The following is a 19,897-nucleotide window of genomic DNA, read 5'->3' as shown; positions in this document are numbered from 1 at the left end:
CTTTAGTATAGCCTCAAGTGACCTGATAGACATCTGCAAGTATATGAGTGGCACGGGCAGAGTGGATAGTTAGATACTCTTTCCGAGGGTAGAAATGTCAAGTACTAGGGGACATAGCTCATTACCACTCTCTGTGTAAAAACTCTTCCTCATATTCCTCTGTATCTCGTATCCAAAATCTTAAATCTGTGTTCCCTAATCCCTGCACCATCAGCCAATGGGAAAGCTTTCCTTTGGGGGGCGGCACGGTAGCACAGTGGTTAGCACTGCTGCTTCACAGCTCCAGGGACCTGGGTTCGATTCCCGGCTTGGGTCACTGTCTGTGTGGAGTTTGCACATTCTCCTTGTGTCTGCGTGGGTTTCCTACGGGTGCTCCGGTTTCCTCCCACAGTCCAAAGATGTGCGGGTTAGGTCGATTGGCCATGCTAAAATTGCCCCTTAGTGTCCTGAGATGCGTAGGTTAGAGGGATTAGCGGGTAAAAGATGTAGGGATATGAGGGTAGGGCCTGGGTGGGATTGTGGTCGGTGCAGACTCGATGGGCCGAATGGCCTCTTTCTGTACTGTAGGGTTTCTATGATTTCTATGATAATCTACAGGTGTGTATAATCCTGTTCACCTCGATCAAATCTCCCTCAATCACTCCCTCAATTACAGCAGGATATAGATAGGCTGGAAAATTGGGCGGAGAGGTGGCAGATGGAGTTTAATCCGGATAAATGCGAAGTGATGCATTTTGGAAGAAATAATGTAGGGAGGAGTTATACAATAAATGGCAGAGTCATCAGGAGTATAGAAACACAGAGGGACCTAGGTGTGCAAGTCCACAAATCCTTGAAGGTGGCAACACAGGTGGAGAAGGTGGTGAAGAAGGCATATGGTATGCTTGCCTTTATAGGACGGGGTATAGAGTATAAAAGCTGGAGTCTGATGATGCAGCTGTATAGAACGCTGGTTAGGCCACATTTGGAGTACTGCGTCCAGTTCTGGTCGCCGCACTACCAGAAGGACGTGGAGGCATTGGAGAGAGTGCAGAGAAGGTTTACCAGGATGTTGCCTGGTATGGAGGGTCTTAGCTATGAGGAGAGATTGGGTAGACTGGGGTTGTTCTCCTTGGAAAGACGGAGAATGAGGGGAGATCTAATAGAGGTATACAAGATTATGAAGGGTATAGATAGGGTGAACAGTGGGAAGCTTTTTCCCAGGTCGGAGGTGACGATCACGAGGGGTCACGGGCTCAAGCTGAGAGGGGCGAAGTATAACTCAGACATCAGAGGGACGTTTTTTACACAGAGGATGGTGGGGGCCTGGAATGCGCTGCCAAGTAGGGTGGTGGAGGCAGGCACGCTGACATCGTTTAAGACTTACCTGGATAGTCACATGAGCAGCCTGGGAATGGAGGGATACAAACGATTGGTCTAGTTGGACCAAGGAGCGGCACAGGCTTGGAGGGCCAAAGGGCCTGTTTCCTGTGCTGTACTGTTCTTTGTTCTTTGTAATCTCCGTCACTCCAAGAGGAACAACCCCAGCTTCTCCCACCTCACCTTGTAACTAAAATCCCTCATCCCGGGCACCATTCCGGTAAATCTCGTTCCTTCCTGAAGTGTGGGTAATACTGTGGTTGTGATCCAGGTCTAGGTCATTGATATCGATTAGAAAAATCTAGAGTCAGAGCCTCTGGAGAAGGCCTGTGTAAAACATGTCACCCCCAACTCTCTCTATTTCCTGCCACCCAACCGTGCTGCCACCCTCACCTTTACTTGATGGGTTTCACGTTTGAACTCAGGCTTGGGGTAGAAAATGGAGAGTGTGCATGTCTCTCTCTCTCTCCCATTCCCTCTCTCTCTCCCACTCTCTCTCTCCCCCCCACTCCCTCTCTCTCTCCCCCACTCCCTCGCTCTCTCTGTCCCACCCCCCTCTCTCTCTGTCCTACCCCCTCTCTCTGTCCCACCCCCCTCTCTGTTCTCCCACCCACCCTCTCTCTCTTTCTCTCTCTCTCTGTCCCACCCCCCCTCTCTCTCTCCCACCTCCTCTCTCCCTCTCTCTCTCCCATCTCCTCTCTCTCTCTCTGTTCCACCCACTCCCTCTCTCTCTCCCTCTCTCTCTGTCCCATCCCCTCCCTCTCTCTCTCTGTCCCACCCCCTCCCTCTCTCTCTCTGTCCCACGTCCTCCCTCTGTCTCTGTACCACCCCTTCCTTCTCTCTCGCTCTCTCTCTCTGTCTGTCCCACCCCTCCCTCGCTCTCTGTCCCACCCCTCTCTCTTTCTACCTGAACAGGCACTAAAGTGTGGTGACTAGGGGATTTTCACAGTAACTTCATTGCAGTGTTAATGTAAGCCTACTTGTGACACTAATAAATAAACTAAACTAAAACTTTCATTCCCTCCCTCTCTCTTGCTATCCTCCCTCTCTCTGCCTCTTTCCCATTTTCCCGGCCTGGCTCTGTGTACTGTCTCACTCTGTGTTGCTGTTTTCTAGGAGTGTACATACTGATTGCCACCGGGGCCCTGATGATGGTGGTGGGATTTCTCGGATGTTGTGGAACAGTGCAGGAGTCGCAGTGTTTACTTGGAGCTGTAAGTATCATTAGAACCCAGAATAAACGTTCAGCATTTGTTGCTCAGTCGGGCAGGGGTCAGGGATCATGGGCTGGTGCTTCACTAGGGTCAGGGGTCAGTACGTACCAGACATAGCTCTGTGCCCAAGATCATTATTTACATGCTCAGGGGTTGCTGTGTTCATGGGGTCAGGGGTCAATGTATCCCCAGAATCAGGGGTCTGTGTAGGTCAGGGCTGGTGTTAGAACAAAACAGAAAATGCTGGAAAATCTCAACAGATCTGACAGCATCTGTGGAGAGAGAATAGAGCCAACATTTCGAGTCTGGATGCCTTGAGTTCTGATGAAGGGTGACCCAGAATCGAAACATTGCCCCCATTCTCTCTCCACAGATGCTGACAGACCTGTTGAGATTTTCTAGCATTTTCTGTTTTTGTTTCAGATTCCAGCATCCACAGTATTTTGCTTTTATCTTAGGTCTGGTGTTATGTCTGGGGTCAGTGTCTATCTGGGGTCAGGGGTCAGTGTGTATATCAGTTCAGGATAGGTTTGAATCCAGGATCATGGATGACTCGTTCTCTGGGATCTGGATCAATGAGCTTCTGGAGTTCACTTGGTGTGTGTCAGGGTCAGAGGTCAGTCCGTATTTGGGAGAGGTTGGACTGTGTCTGGAATCAGAGTTTGATATGCGTTAGGGTCAGGGGTTGTGTGTCAGGATCAGCAGACCGTGTTCAACTGGGGTCAAGGGTCATTGTGTGTCTGGGTTTCATGTACACCCAGACTTAGTCAGGATTGCTGTGTCTGGGTATCGTGTAAACCCAGACTGAGGAAGGATTGATGTGTATCTGGATTTCATGTACACCAAGACTGGGTCAGGCTTGGTGTGTGTCTGGATTTAGTGTACACCCAGACTGAGTCAGGATTGGTGTGTGTCTGGGTTTAGTGTAAACCCAGACTGAGTCAGGATTGCTGTGTCTGGATTTCATGTACACCAAGACTGGGTCAGGCTTGGTGTGTGTCTGGATTTAGTGTACACCCAGACTGAGTCAGGCTTGGTGTGTGTCTGGATTTAGTGTACACCCAGACTGAGTCAGGATTGCTGTGTGTCTGTGTTTAGTGTACACCCGAACTGAGTCAGGATTGCTGTGTGTCTGGGTTTAGTGTACACCCGAACTGAGTCAGGATTGCTGTGTGTCTGGGTTTAGTGTACACCCAGACTGAGTCAGGATTGCTGTGTGTCTGTGTTTAGTGTACACCCGAACTGAGTCAGGATTGCTGTGTGTCTGGGTTTAGTGTACACCCGAACTGAGTCAGGATTGCTGTGTGTCTGTGTTTAGTGTACACCCGAACTGAGTCAGGATTGCTGTGTGTCTGGGTTTAGTGTACACCCGAACTGAGTCAGGATTGCTGTGTGTCTGGGTTTAGTGTACACCCAGACTGAGTCAGGATTGCTGTGTGTCTGTGTTTAGTGTACACCCGAACTGAGTCAGGATTGCTGTGTGTCTGGGTTTAGTGTACACCCGAACTGAGTCAGGATTGCTGTGTGTCTGGGTTTAGTGTACACTAAGACTGAGGGCCTGATTTTACCATTTTGAGTCTTAAGTGCCAAATCCGGGCGTCAAATAGATCCGCGCCTGGAATCCTCTTTCCAGCGCGCCCATACGCGTTTTGCCGGCTCCGGCCCGATCCGCGCTGTGTGCGGGGCTTAGTGCTGGCGGACCGATCGGAGCTCTGAACTGCGCGAGCGCAATTCGAAAAAAATCTGACAGAGCGCCTGGGCGCGAAAAAAAAAGCAGAAAATGGAGAGGGCGGCTCTCTGACGGTCATCCTCTGGTCGGCGGGGGTGGGGGGGGAGCGGGGTGGGGGGTCGGGGGGTTGGCGGTAGGAGGGGAGGGGGGGCGTACCCAGATCATTCTCTGGTCGGGAAGGGGTGCGCTGCCAGTCTGCGGCCGATCCCTCCTCCCCACCGAAGGAACGAATCCCTCCTGCCGGAGTGTGTGCCTGTGAAGGGATACACCATCACTGGTTCACTACCAGCCACAGCCATCTCTCCCGCTCTCTTGCCCCTGCAAGGAAGAGTAATCTGTGGTTGGTAGTGTACCAGTGATGGTGTATCCCTTTACAGGCCCAACTTGGTCCTTCTCCAGTGTCTCCTCTTGGACTTGTACTGATCTTGTTGCCGGTTTTCATGCGGATCCACTGTGGAATCGGCCAGTTCTGCTTCGTCTTCTTAACGAGGAATCGCTTCATCCTGAAGGTTTTGTGGGATGGCATGGCCGCACATCCACTCCAGCAGGAGGGATTCAATCCTCCGGTGGGGAGGAGGGATCGCCCACAGAGTGGTGGCGGACCCTCCTGCCCCCTCCCTCCCCACTGATCGGCCGCAGACTGGCAGCGGATTCCCCCCCGACCAGAGGATGATCTGGGTCCCACACCCCCCCTCGTCCCACCCCCTCCCCTCGTCCCACCCCCCACCCCCCCCTCCTCCAACCCCCCCCCCCCAACCAGAGGATGATCTGGGTCCCACACCCCCCCTCATCCCACCCCCTCCCCTCGTCCCACCCCCTCTCCTCCAAACCCCCCGCCCAACCAGAGGATGACCTGGGTCAGAGAGCCATTGCAGTCTCTGACCCCGCTCTTCAGAAGCTGCAGCGACGACTTCAGACTTTTATTTACCAGGTCATTAAAAGCGCGGATCAGGGTCGGGCCAGAAGACGGTAAAGTGGGATTTGGCGGTAGAGTTGGGTGCGCGGTTCATTAAGTCGATTTAAATGCATGCAAATGGGCCGCACGATTCAGGTGTGGGTCGGACCCGCGCCCGGATCGGGTGTCGGTAAAGCCGCGATCTGCTCGGAATCGGATGCAGATCGCGGTATAGGCCCGACCCCCAACTTTACCGCGATTTCATGCCCGAAAACGGGCGTCACGTTTTGGTAAAATCAGGCCCTGAGTCAGGATTGCTGTGTGGCTGGGCTTAGTGTATGCTCAGACTGAGTCAGGATTGATGTGTCTGGGTTTAGTGTACACCCAGACTGAGTCAGGATTGATGTATCTGGGTTTAGTGTACACCCAAATTGAGTCACGATTGCTGTGTGTCTGTGTTTAGTGTACAACCAGACTGAGTCAGGATTGCTGCATGTCTGGGTTTACGGTACACCCAGACTGAGTAAGGATTGCTCTGTGTCTGGGATTAGTGTACACCCAGGCTGAGTCAGGATTGATGTATCTGGGTTTAGTGTATGCCCAGACTGAGTCAGGATTGTTGTATCTGGGTTTAGTGTACACCCAGTCTGAGTCAGGATTGATGTATCTGGGTTTAGTGTACACCCAGGCTGAGTCAGGATTGATGTGTATCTGGGTTTAGTGTACACCCACACTGAGTAAGGATTGCTCTGTGTCTGGGTTTAGTGTATATCCAGACTGAGTCAGGATTGTTGTATCTGGGTTTAGTGTATACCCAGACTGAGTCAGGATTTGTGTGTGTATCTGGGTTTAGTGTATACCCAGACTGAGTCAGGATTTGTGTGTGTATCTGGGTTTAGTGTATACCCAGACTGAGTCAGGATTTGTGTGTGTATCTGGGTTTAGTGTATGCCCAGTCTGAGTCAGGATTGTTGTATCTGGGTTTAGTGTATACCCAGTCTGAGTCAGGATTGTTGTATCTGGGTTTAGTGTATACCCAGACTGAGTCAGGATTTGTGTGTGTATCTGGGTTTAGTGTATACCCAGTCTGAGTCAGGATTGATTTGTCTGGGTTTAGTGTATACCCAGTCTGAGTCAGGATTGATTTGTCTGGGTTTAGTGTATGCCCAGTCTGAGTCAGGATTTGTGTGTGTATCTGGGTTTAGTGTATACCCAGACTGAGTCAGGATTTGTGTGTGTATCTGGGTTTAGTGTATGCCCAGTCTGAGTCAGGATTTGTGTGTGTATCTGGGTTTAGTGTATACCCAGACTGAGTCAGGATTTGTGTGTGTATCTGGGTTTAGTGTATGCCCAGTCTGAGTCAGGATTTGTGTGTGTATCTGGGTTTAGTGTATACCCAGACTGAGTCAGGATTTGTGTGTGTATCTGGGTTTAGTGTATACCCAGACTGAGTCAGGATTTGTGTGTGTATCTGGGTTTAGTGTATGCCCAGTCTGAGTCAGGATTTGTGTGTGTATCTGGGTTTAGTGTATACCCAGACTGAGTCAGGATTTGTGTGTGTATCTGGGTTTAGTGTATACCCAGACTGAGTCAGGATTTGTGTGTGTATCTGGGTTTAGTGTATACCCAGACTGAGTCAGGATTTGTGTGTGTATCTGGGTTTAGTGTATACCCAGTCTGAGTCAGGATTGTTGTATCTGGGTTTAGTGTATACCCAGTCTGAGTCAGGATTTGTGTGTGTATCTGGGTTTAGTGTATACCCAGTCTGAGTCAGGATTGATTTGTCTGGGTTTAGTGTACACCCAGACTGAGTCAGGATTGTTGTATCTGGGTTTAGTGTATGCCCAGTCTGAGTCAGGATTTGTGTGTGTATCTGGGTTTAGTGTATACCCAGTCTGAGTCAGGATTGATGTGTATCTGGGTTTAGTGTATGCCCAGTCTGAGTCAGGATTGATGTGTATCTGGGTTTAGTGTATACCCAGTCTGAGTCAGGATTGATGTGTATCTGGGTTTAGTGTATGCCCAGTCTGAGTCAGGATTTGTGTGTGTATCTGGGTTTAGTGTATACCCAGTCTGAGTCAGGATTGATGTGTATCTGGGTTTAGTGTATACCCAGTCTGAGTCAGGATTGATGTGTATCTGGGTTTAGTGTATACCCAGTCTGAGTCAGGATTGATGTGTATCTGGGTTTAGTGTATACCCAGTCTGAGTCAGGATTGATGTGTATCTGGGTTTAGTGTATACCCAGTCTGAGTCAGGATTGATGTGTATCTGGGTTTAGTGTACACCCAGTCTGAGTCAGGATTTGTGTGTGTATCTGGGTTTAGTGTATACCCAGTCTGAGTCAGGATTGATTTGTCTGGGTGTACACTAAAGGACGTGATATATTTAGATTTCCCGAAGGCCTTTGACAAGGTGCCGCATAAGAGACTGTTAAATAAGTTAAGTGCCCATGGTGTTAAGGGTAAGATCCTGGCATGGATAGAGGATTGGTTGACTGGCAGAAGGCAGCCAGTGGCTAATGGTGAGCCTCAGGGGTCAGTACTGGGACCACAACTTTTCACAATATACATGAACGATTTGGAGGAAGGAACTGAAGGCACTGTTGCTAAGTTTGCAGGTGATACAAAGATATGTAGAGGGACAGGTAGTATTGAGGAAGCAGGGGGGCTGCAGAAGGACTTGGACAGGTTAGGAGACGGCGGGCAGCACGGTAGCACAGTGGTTAGCACTGCTGCTTCACAGCTCCAGGGACCTGGGTTCGATTCCTGGCTTGGGTCACTGTCTGTGTGGAGTTTGCACATTCTCCTCGTGTCTGCGTGGGTTTCCTCCGGGTGCTCCGGTTTCCTCCCACAGTCCAAAGATGTGCGGGTTATGTTGATTGGCAATGCTAAAATTGCCCCTTAGTGTCCTGAGATGCGTATGTTAGAGGGATTAGTGGGTAAAATATGTAGGGATATGGGGGTAGGGCCTGGGTGGGATTGTGGTCGGTGCAGACTCGATGGGCCGAATGGCCTCTTTCTGTACTGTAGGGTTTCTATGATTTCTATGAGAGTGGGCAAAGAAGTGGCAGATGGAATACAATGTGGAAAAGTGTGAGGTTATGCACTTTGGAAGGAGGAATGGAGACATAGACTATTTTCTAAATGGGGAAATGCTTAGGAAATCAGAGGTACGAAAGGACTTGGGAGTCCTTGTTCAAGATTCTCTTAAGGTTAACGTGCAGGTTCAGTCGGCAGTTAGGAAGGCAAATGCAATGTTAGCATTCATGTCGAGAGGGCTAGAATACAAGAGCAGGGATGTACTGCTGAGGCTTTATAAGGTTCTGGTTAGACCCCATTTGGAGTATTGTGAGCAGTTTTGGGCCCCGTATCTAAGGAAGGATGTACTGGCCTTGGAAAGGGTCCAGAGGAGGTTCACAAGATGATCCCTGGAATGAAGAGCTTGTCGTATGAGGAACGGTTGAGGACTCTGGGTCTGTACTCATTGGAGTTTAGAAGGATGAGGGGGGATCTTATTGAAACTTATAGGATACTGCAAAGCCTGGATAGAGTGGATGTGGAGAGGATGTTTCCACTAGTAGGAAAAACTAGAACCAGAGGGCACAACCTCAGAGTGAAGGGACGCTCCTTTAAAACAGAGATGAGGAGGAATTTCTGCAGCTAGAGAGTGGTGAACCTGTGGAACTCTTTGCCACAGAAGGCTCTGTAGGCCAGGTCAATGAGTGTCTTTAAGAAAGAGATAGATAGGTTCTTGATTAATAAGGGGGTCAGGGGTTATGGGGAAAAGATTGGGGATGAGACAAATATCAGCCATGATTGAATGGCGGAGCAGACTCGATGGGCCGAGTGGCCTAATTCTGCTCTTATGTCTTATGGTCTTATAACAAGGTGGCGAACTTTGATTTCTGGCCCTCAATATTTCCTATCCAATTAAACAAACTGCGCAATGAAGGCCTCCATTGACTGAACATTAAGTCTGTCTGAATATTGTCTTAAAATTCCAGACAAAATATGGTTTTGATTTGATTTATTACTGTCACATGAATTAACATACAGTGAAAAGTATTGTTTCTTGCACACTATACAGACTATACAGACACACGATATCGTTCATAGAGAAGGGAACGAGAGAGTGCAGAATGTAGTGTTACAGTCATAGCTCGAGTGTAGAGAAAGATCAACTTAATACGGGGTGGGTCCATTCAAAAGTCTGACAGCAGCAGGGAAGAAGCTGTCCTTGAGTCAGTTGGTACGTGACCTCAGCCTTTTCTATCTATTTCCCGATGGAAGAAGGTGGAAGAGAGAATGTCTGGGATGCGTGGAGTCCTTAATTATGCTGGCTGCTTTGCCGAGGCAGCGGGAAGTGTAGACAGAGTCAATGGATAGGAGGCTGGTTTGCGTGATGGATTGGGCTACATTCATGACCTTTTGTAGTTCCTTGCGGTCTTGGGCAGAGCAGGAGCCATACCAAGCTGTGATATAATCAGAAAGAATGCTTTCTATGATGCATCTGTAAAAGTTGGTGAGAGTGGTTGCTGACACGCCAAATTTCTTTAGTCTTCTGAGAAAGTAGAGGCGTTGGTGGGGCTTTCTTAACTATAGTGTCAGCATGGAGGGATCAGGACAGGTTGTTGGTGATCTGGACACCTAAAAACTTGAAGCTCTCGACCCTTTCTACTTTGTCCCCATTGATGTAGACAGGAGCATGTTCTCCTTTACGCTTCCTGAAGTCGCTGACAATCTCCTTCGTTTTGTTGACATTGAGGGAGAGATTATTGTTGCCGCACCAGTTCACCAGATTCTCTATCTCATTCCTGTTCTCTGTCTCGTCATTGTTTGAGATTCAACCCACTACGGTGGTGTCATCAGCAAACTTTAAAATCGAATTGGAGGGGAATTTGGCCACACAGTCATGGGTGTATAAGGAGTATAGTAGGAGGCTGAGAACATAGCCTTGTGGGGCATCGGTGTTGAGGATGATCGTGGAGGAGGTATTGTTGCCTATCCTTACTGATTGTGGTCTGTGAGTTAGGTCAACACTTAAAAGCAATTGATCGGTTGTATAGTTACCTGGGAATTAGACCGGGATTCTTCTGTCTAATGTTCCCTGGGTAACTATTCAGAGAAGCATTGGAATGGTCCAAAATCTCTGACTTGAACCCTGGGTTGGAGACATTATTAGAAGGTTTCAGAAGGGAGCAGGGGAGTTTCCTATTGGAAATTCAAACTTCCCAGGCAATTCTCAGAGTCAGAACCTCAGGATTTCGGCAGCGTTCCGGCACATACATCTTGGACATGTCTTGGATCTGGAGACCAGAATGTCTGGATCCATATCTTTCAGGCAACAAGTGACAGAGACTGTTGATCAATTCTCGAGTAGATGCAGAGACAAGGGGTTGCGACTTCATGGCAGCTGAGCTCGTGAAGAGAATAACTAAACTCGTCATACCAACTCCCCCAATGAAAGCATTCTAAAACCCCCTGTACCAAACCAACGATTACACTGTGGGAAGATTGCTACAAAGCACACACATGTACGAAGCCAGATAAATGAGGAGACAGTGTCAACAGACCGTGTGCAATTTATCCACCATTAGCACAATAACCAAAACAGGTAATTCTTGTCAGCAATGAAGAAACGCAACATCATACAGTCACCCCGACACTGCCTGGCCATTAACACATCTGCTACAAGACGTGACTGGAAATATCAGTGCAGAAAGCAAAGACACAACAAGGGGTTGTCGTCACAAGAAACTGCAACCAGAGGCAGACAGGAGCAGCATTCCAGATAACCCAGAAAACAAATTATTGCAGATGCTGGAATCTGAAACAAAAACAGAAAAAGTCTGACAGCCTCTGTGGAGAGAGAATAGATCCAGCATTCCAATGTCAAAGGGCAACCTGAGGAATGTGGCAGATGGCGCTCGTGAGGTGGGGGGTTGGGGAAAAACAAAATGTAAAGTGAGATTTAGAAGTGGACAAAAGGAATGATGGAAGAAATTAAAATTAAAAATCTACTGGAATATAAATTACTGGATTAATAAGATAGAAATAAATGGAAATGGGGTGAGGGTGGAGGAGAGAGTTGGTGTTCTGAAATTGTTGAACTCAATGTTGAGTCCGGAAGGCTGTAAAGTGCCCAATCGGAAGATGAGGTGCTGTTCCTCCAGTTTTTGTGCGTCTTCACTGGAACATTGCAAAAGATCAAGGATGGACTTGTGGACAGGAGAGCAGAGTGGTGTGTTGAAATGGCAAGCGACAGGAAGGTCTGGGTCCTGCTTACGGACGGACTAGGTGTGGTGGACCTCAGTTGTGCCTTTGTCCATATGGACCACCGTTGTGTGTGCTTGTCATACCTGGACACATCCCCTTCCAGTTTGGTTCCTCCCCTCGGCACCTAGTATAAAGGTGGCTGTCTCCTCCCCCTTGTTTAGTCCAGGTCGGTTACTTGTTGGGATCTGCTCCTGATTCTGTTGTGAATAAAAGCCTACACTTGTATTGGCACACCGGTAGTCTTTTGCCTTCTTGATAGCGCATCACTAGGTGCTATTTCAAGCATTTAGAAAGTGGTTAGGTGTCAGCGCAGGCTTGGTGGGCCGAAAGGCCTGTTCCTTTGTTGTTCTTTGTTCTATTTCCTCACGAGGTACTCAAACATCCATGGACCAGGCAGACCTCTTCAACATCCAAGGAAATCACTACTCCACATTTCCCATAACCCCCCAGTTACACAGCATATCCAATGCACCCATTGGACACACACTAAGCTTGATCTTCAGTCTCTTCAGCGTATCTCAGGAAGTTGTTCCAATACCAGACCCCAGTCGACTGCACAACACTTTCAGGTGATATGTGAGAAGTGGGAAGCCAACCACATCACTTCATCATTGCATTCCCCCCTGATCCAATGGAATGATCAAACACAGGATTCAAGCGGTAAAATCTCTAATCATGAAGTTCTGTCAAACGAAACATGATCTGCATATGACTGTGTTGCATCTTGGGGTGATACCACACAGTGTGACCGACCAGTTAATATCACAGGACAGGAAATGTGTATTAGTCCTGTGATTTGTAGGAATTTGCAAGCAGGGGATGGGGAGACATCAGATTAGCCTCCTGCTAAGTCTATCTTTATGTGGTCTTATCTTCAACTAAAGAACCCACATTATATTTTCACCAATCCGTGTGTAAGATTGGTACATTTATGTTGAATAAAAGAACACAACAGTCAGTATGGGCCTGCTGTGAGGGCTTGGCGTGTCTGGGGTCAGGTCTCAAAGTGTATCAACAATCAGGAGTCACTATGCTTCTGTGGTTAGGGTCCGGAACATTGCTGAGGTCAGGGTTCAGGATTTCATCTGGGGTCAGGTTTCATTGTTTGTCAGGTGTTGGCCTGTGTCAGGGGTCAGGGATGAATGTGAACTGGGGTCATGATTCTTTATGTCTGGGGTCATAGCTTGGCATGGATTGTGGTCATCAGATGATGTGAGTTTGGGGTCAGGGGTCATTGATTGTTGGGGTCAAGCCTCGGTCTGGATCTGGTGTCATGAGTTGCTGCGTACGTGCCTAGGGTGAGGGGGTCATTGTGCATCAAGGATCAAGGTGTTTGTGTGTGACTTGGATCTGTAAGCAATATGCTTCTGGGTCGCAGGTCGGTGTACGCCTGGCAGTCAGTTTTAATCTGTGCCTGGGTCAGAAGTCAAAGTCTGTCTGGGGTCATGAGTCTGTTTTGTTTCTGTTGTCAGGGTCAGTGTTTATCAGTGGGGTCAGGGATTGGTGTGTGTCAGGGTGAGTATATGTCTAAGGTATGAGGTCAAGGGTCAGTTTTTGCATTTATGATCAAGGACCAAGGTCTCTCTGTGCTTCCAAACGTGGCTCTCTGCTTCTGGGTTCTGGAGTTAGTGTACTTCTGGGGTTAGGGTTGACCTCTAGCTGGGGTTAGAGGTCAACATGTGTCCTGGCTCGAGGGTTAATGTGCACCTGGAGTCAGGTGTTGGTGTGTATCTGGGGTTAAAGGTTAGAGTGTCCCAGGGGTCAGATCTGATGGTTCACTGCTAATGTTGACACTTTCTCTTTTCAGTTCTTCATGTGTTTGCTGGTGATTTTTACAGCTGAGATCACAGCCGGTGTCTGGGGCTTCCTAAACAAACATGAGGTAATTTATTCTCTCTGTCCTTGCTGCAGAAATGGAACAGACAGGAAGTGACGCTCACATAATCATCCAAATTAGAAATCATCACATCAGCTTTCCATTCTCAGCTTGTGTACATTTGTTTGATGAGCTGCAAAGATTCGCATTCTAATCAGTATTCTGTAACTTGATTTTGGGTCTCTGCGCCCTGTTTGAGAGCAGATTTCCACTCCATCTGACGAAGGAGCAGCGCTCCGAAAGCTAATGGCATTTGCTATCAAATATACCTGTTGGACTTTAACCTGGTGTTGTTAAAACTCTTACTGTCATCACATTGAAGCCACACTTCCCAAAATCCCGAATCGGAATAGCTGCGAAGCAGCATTGAGTGATCATTTTACAATCAGTGACACAGGTATCCAGACACCATGAAGCTGCCCATCAAACCTGCCTCACTGAGCCCCATTCTCTCACTTCTTCAGATAGCCAAAAACTGGGATTCACCCAATGAACCCCAACGCCGCCGACTCCAACCCGCCAACCCCAGCCTGACCCTGTCCCAACCCCAACCTGACCCTGCTCGGCCGACCCCCTGACCCTGCTTCACTGACCCCAACCTGACCCCGCTCCACCAACCCCAACCTGACCCCGCTCCACCGACCCCAACCTGATCCCGCTCCACCGACCCCAACCTGACCCCGCTCCACTGACCCCAACCTGACCCCGCTCCACCGACCCCAACCTGACCCCGCTCCACCGACCCCAACCTGATCCCGCTCCGCCGACCCCAAGCTGCCGACCCCAGCCTGACCCCGCTGTGCTGACCCCAACCTGCCGACCCCAGCTTGACCCCGTCCCACCAACCCCAACCTGCCGACTCCAACCTGACCCCGCTCCGCCAACCCCAACCTGACCCCGCTCTGCCGACCCCAGTCTGAACCCACTCCACTGACCCCATTCCACCGACCCCGTCCTGACCCCAACCTGACCCCGCTCTGTCGACCCCAGTCTGAACCCGCTCCACTGACCCCATTCCACCGACCCCAGCCTGACCCTGTCCTGACCCCAACCTGACCCTGCTCTGCCGACCCCAGTCTGAACCCGCTCCACTGACCCCATTCCACCGACCCCAGCCTGACCCTGTCCTGACCCCAACCTGACCCCGCTCTGCCGACCCCCTGACCCCGCTCCACTGACCCCAACCTGACCCCGCTCCACCGACCCTAACCTGACCCCGCTCCACCGACCCTAACCTGACCCCGCTCCACCGACCCTAACCTGACCCCGCTCCACCGACCCTAACGTGACCCCGCTCCACCGACCCTAACCTGACCCCGCTCCACCGACCCCAACCTGACCCTGCTCCACCGACCCTAACCTGACCCCGCTCCACCGACCCGAACCTGACCCCGCTCCACCGACCCCAACCTGACCCCGCTCCACCGACCCCAACCTGACCCCGCTCCACCGACCCCAACCTGACCCCGCTCCACCGACCCCAACCTGACCCCGCTCCACCGACTCCAACCTGACCCCGCTCCACCGACTCCAACCTGATCCCGCTCCGCCGACCCCAATCTGCCGACTCCAGCCTGACCCCGCTCTGGTAACCCCAACCCACCGACCCCAGCCTGACCCCATCCCACCAACACCAACATGCCGACTCCAACCTGATCCCGCTCTGCCGACCCCAGCCTGACCCTGCTCCGCCGACCCCAAACTGCCAACCCCAACCTGACCCCGCTCCGCCGACCCCAACTCCACTGTCAAAATCTCGACTTCCGAGTTTGACTTTAACACAAAAACACATTAACACAACGTACTTAACCAACAGATTGCCTTTATTTTACTTGTTAGCAAGGGCAGCAGTCTCTCGACACAGTGGGTCAGAGACACCACTCCACCAGACAAAGAAAATCATCCTGGTTTATACAATTCTGCAGCTCACAGTCAGTTGGACACAATCCAATCAAAAGTGTTACAAATGACATACTTTACGTATTGATCCAATAAAAAAATACTGAACCACCCTGATCTATGAGTGCACGATACCTCAGGGGATAGATACCCCAATATGTCATCCCTAAGCCCGTCCTCTAGTCTCTTAGTCTAACATCATGTCTCTATTTTTGATGATGTGGAGGTGCCGGTGTTGGACTGGGGTAAACACAGTAAGGACTCTCACAACACCAGGTTAAAGTCCAACAGGTTTATTTGGTAGCAAATACCATAAGCTTTCGGAGTGCCACCCCTTCATCAGGTGAAGGGGCAGCGCTCCGAAAGCTAGTGGCTTGTGCTACTAAATAAACCTGTTGGACTTTAACCTGGTGTTGTGAGACTTCTTACTCTAGTTTTGATAGCAGCTTCACAAAGCACCTTCGCTAAAACAGTCTCACATGGGTATCCTTTAATTGATAAAGGGGGCCGACAAAAGTCATTAGTATTTTATGGCCTTGTCAGTGAAGTTAACTGAATCTCTAAGGGATGTGGTCAACACATCTTGCCTTCAGGATATTCCCCGATTATAGCCCTGATAAGTTTGTTTATTGCCAACATAATGAAACACATTATACATTGCTCATCAATTCAATGACTTGAGCTTTTTATCACCACCTACAGTTTCAAGGGGTATCATCACGTTACCACTAATTCTTGTCAGTTCCCACTAAGTCCCCGACCATAACCTTTTTGTTAGCTAAGACATTAATATCTTTCTGACTCTGTTTTGATTAGAAACTGTGAAGGCAGCTTCATTAAAACTCACTCTTGTATCAGTTGTTTCTGGTAAGGTGTCTGGTGAGGCAATTAAGTCTCCTTTATGGCCTTGTGATTCCAACAGTTGGGTGCTTTAAAGGAATGTAATTAACATGTGTTTAGTATCAAAGGGCACTCTGTAACTGTGCATCAAAGTTTCTTTGTTTAATTTCTAAAAATGTATAGAAGATATATTTATATGTATGTACTAATTAAAGGTATTACATGTACCGTTAAAACTACAAAGTATTTAAAACACCTCATTACAATTACTAACAAACTTGCTGCCCTTTGAGTGAATCCTACATCTAAGTTGATTAAACTAAAACCCTAACAGAGTCTCCCAATCTTATAGTAGCCCTTTTCCTTTCTATCTCTCTACACCGCTGACCCCAACCTGACCCTGCCCCCCAACCCCACCGACCCCAACCTGACCCCGCCAACCCCAACCCGCTCCACTGACCCTGCTCTGCCGACTGATTAATATGCAAGCCATTTAACAGGCCAGTCACCAGCCTCCTGCCATCCATCCAGGCCGCCAGTGAGAATGACACCGGGCAGACTTTGCAGTTGCTGTCCACAACTGGGGTCATGGGCATCCTCCCCGCCACCACTCAGATCACGGTCCATCCCCCTCCCCATTATTTGTGGGTGGGGAGGATACCCCTCCTTACTGAGGGGTTGGTCGTGTTCCCCTGGTCAGTGTTGGGGGGGGGGGGGCACCATTTTATATTCTGGGGGAGGGGGAGCCTGTCCCAGAGTGCAGAGGTTAGGCCGATCTTTAATAAATGGCACCTGGTTTTGGAGCAGCGGAGCTGGCTAGCAGGATCCCTGAAATAACCTCATTAACATCTTCCCAGTGGGTGAGCCCACCTGGCAGACGCTGTGAGTGTCAATGAGTAATGCTCTGTTTTTCCCGCTGGCGTGGACACTTAGCCTCAAAACGGGAGAATTCCACTCATTATTCCTTTATACTTAACCTGGCTTGTTTCTGATTGGCTGTGGGACGTTTTGTTGCAGAAACCATCCTGAAAAAGCTCAAAATTCACAATGTTTCTGACAGTCAGTTTAACCCAATCTATCTGATCGATACAGTCCCTAATTCCAATCCCTCTGTCTCTGCTGCAACACAAGTAGGCCATCTGGCCCCTCGAGCCTGCCCCGCCATTCAATAAGATCATGGCTAATCTTTTCAGGGACTCAGTTCCACTTACCCGCCCGCTCACCATAACCCTTAATTCCTTTACTGTTCAAAAATTTATCTCTCCTTGCTTTAAAAACATTCAATGAGGTAGCCTCAACTGCTTCACTGGGCAGGGAATTCCACAGATTCATAACCCTTTGTGTGAAGAAGTTCCTCCTCAACTCAGTCCTAAATCTGCTTCCCCTTATTTTGAGGCTATGCCCCCTAGTTCTAATTTCACCCGCCAGTGGAAACAACTTCCCTGCTTCTATCTTATCTATTCCCTTCATAATCTTATATGTTTCTATACGATCTCCCCTCATTCTTCTGAATTCCAATAAGTATAGCCCCAATCTACTCAGTCTCTCCTCATAAGCCAACCCTCTCAACTCCGGAATCAACCTAGTGAATCTCCTCTGCACCCCCTCCAGGGCCAATATATCCTTTCTCAAGTAAGGAGACCAAAACTGTACACAGTACTCCAGGTGTGGCCTCACCAACACCTTTTACTGCTGCAACATAACCTCGCTGTTTTTAAACTCCATCCCTCTAGCAATGAAGGACAAAATTCCATTTACCTTCTTAATTACCTGCTGCACCTGCAAACCAACTCCTTGAGATTCCTGCACAAGGACACCCAGGTCCCTCTGCACAGCAGCATGCTGCAATATTTTACCATTTAAATAATGGTCCATTTTGCTGTTATTCCTACCAAAATGGATGACCTCACATTTACCAACATTGTACTCCATCTGCCAGACCCTCGCCCACTCACTTAGATTATCTATATCCCTGTGCAGACTTTCCGCATCCTCTGCACACTTTGCTCTTCAACCCATCTTAGTGTCATCTGCGAATTTTGACACACTACACTTGGTTGCCAACTCCAAATCATCTATGTAAGTCGTAAACAATTGCGGTCCCAACACTGATCCCTGAGGCACACCACTCGCCACTGATCGCCAACCAGGAAAACACCCATTTACCCCCACTCTTTGCTTTCTGTTCGTTAACCAATCCTCTATCCATGCTAATACATTACCCGTAACACTGTGCACCTTTATCTTATGCAGCAGTCTTTGGTGCGGCACCTTGTCAAATGCCTTCTGGAAATCCAGATACACCACATCCACAGGTTCCCCACTATCTTAGTGCGGAACACTACCTGAGTGTTTAACTCACTGCTCAGAATGCTGACATGGAGGAGAACTGATACATCAGCTGAGGGGTGGGGTGCGGAGGTGGGGGGGCGGGGAATGGCAGGTGGTAATCAGTAGGAGGTTTCCTTGCCCATGTTTGACCTAATGCCCTGAGACTAAATGGGGTACAGAGTCGATGTTGAGAACTCCCCGGGTAACTCCCTCCCGACAGGTCAGCATGATGCATTTATTCTCGGTCCATGTGTATAAAGAATGCTTATTTAGTCTGCAGCCCTGAACCAGCCCATGCCCCAACATGCTTCTTATTGCTCTTTATTGGTGAAATTATTTTCTATCTTTTAGTTTTCCCTTTACCTCGAGTGTATGCAGAACAGTTTGCCGGTATTCCAGTTGCTCCATTTTCTTATTATTTCAGAGAATCATAGAATCCCTACAATACAGAAGGAGGCCATTCGACCCATTGAGTCTGTACCGACCACAATCCCACCCAGGCGCTATTCCCGCAACCCCACACATTTACCTTTCTAATCCCCCTGATGCTAAGGGGCAATTTAGCACGGCCAATCAACCTAACCCACACATCTTTGGACTGTGGGAGGAAACTGGAGAACCCGGAGGAAACCCACGCAGACGTGGGGAGAACGTGAAAACTCCACATAGACAGTGACCCAAGGCCGGAATTGAACCCGGGTCCATGGCGTTGTGAGGCAGCAGTGCTAACCACTGTGCCACCATGCCACCCTAATTCCCATCCCTTCTCATAGTTTCCATTCCCTCACGGCAGAATCCGCATTCCCTCCCAGTAAAATTCCCAATCCTTCACCCCCATCATTCCAATTCCCTAATTCCCATTCCTCCTCAGAATTCCGACTCTCTCTCACCACATAATTTCCAATCCTTCTCATTTTCCATTTCCTCACAGCAGAATCCCAATTCCCTCCCAAAATTCACAATCCCTCACCCTAATCATTCCAATTAGGGCGGCACGGTAGCACAGTGGTTAGCACTGCTGCCTCACAGCTCCAGGGACCTGGGTTCGATTCCGGCTTGGGTCACTGTCTGTGTGGAGTTTGCACATTCTCCTTGTGTCTGCATGGGTTTCCTCCGGGTGCTCCGGTTTCCTCCCACAGTCCAAAGATGTGCGGGCTAGGTTGATTGGCCATTCTAAATTGCCCATTAGTGTCCCGGGATGCATAGGTTAAAGGAATTAGTGGGTAAATATATGGGGATAGGGCCTGGGTGGGATTGTGGTTGGTGCAGACTCGATGGGCCGAATGGCCTCTTTCTGCACTGTAGGATTCTATGATTCTAATTCCCTAATCCCCATTCCCTCCTAGTACAAAGCCCAGCCTCTCTCTCCCACCCAATGCCTGACTACTGCTCATTCTTTGTGATCTTTCTGACCACCTTGTTTATCCTTTTCACTGGAGCCCATCCCAGCAGCCCAGTCCAGCAGAGCCCATCGCA

General features: G+C 49.1%; 1 protein-coding gene across 1 annotated transcript in view; it reads left to right on the top strand.

Moving 5' to 3' along the window:
- Window positions 1-19,897, top strand: part of LOC144487588 (CD9 antigen-like) — a gene marked incomplete at its 5' end in the record, with an annotated part of 125,790 nt that overhangs the window by 90,287 nt on the left and 15,606 nt on the right. Inside the window, 2 exons of the mRNA XM_078205672.1 lie at window positions 2,476-2,573; window positions 13,283-13,357. Coding sequence (XP_078061798.1) covers window positions 2,476-2,573; window positions 13,283-13,357 — 173 coding nt within the window. The remainder of the gene's footprint in view (window positions 1-2,475; window positions 2,574-13,282; window positions 13,358-19,897) is intronic.

This window comes from Mustelus asterias, unplaced genomic scaffold (genome assembly GCF_964213995.1).
Source record: "Mustelus asterias unplaced genomic scaffold, sMusAst1.hap1.1 HAP1_SCAFFOLD_902, whole genome shotgun sequence".
NCBI lineage: Eukaryota > Metazoa > Chordata > Chondrichthyes > Carcharhiniformes > Triakidae > Mustelus > Mustelus asterias.
This window is presented reverse-complemented; position numbering and strand designations above follow the sequence as displayed.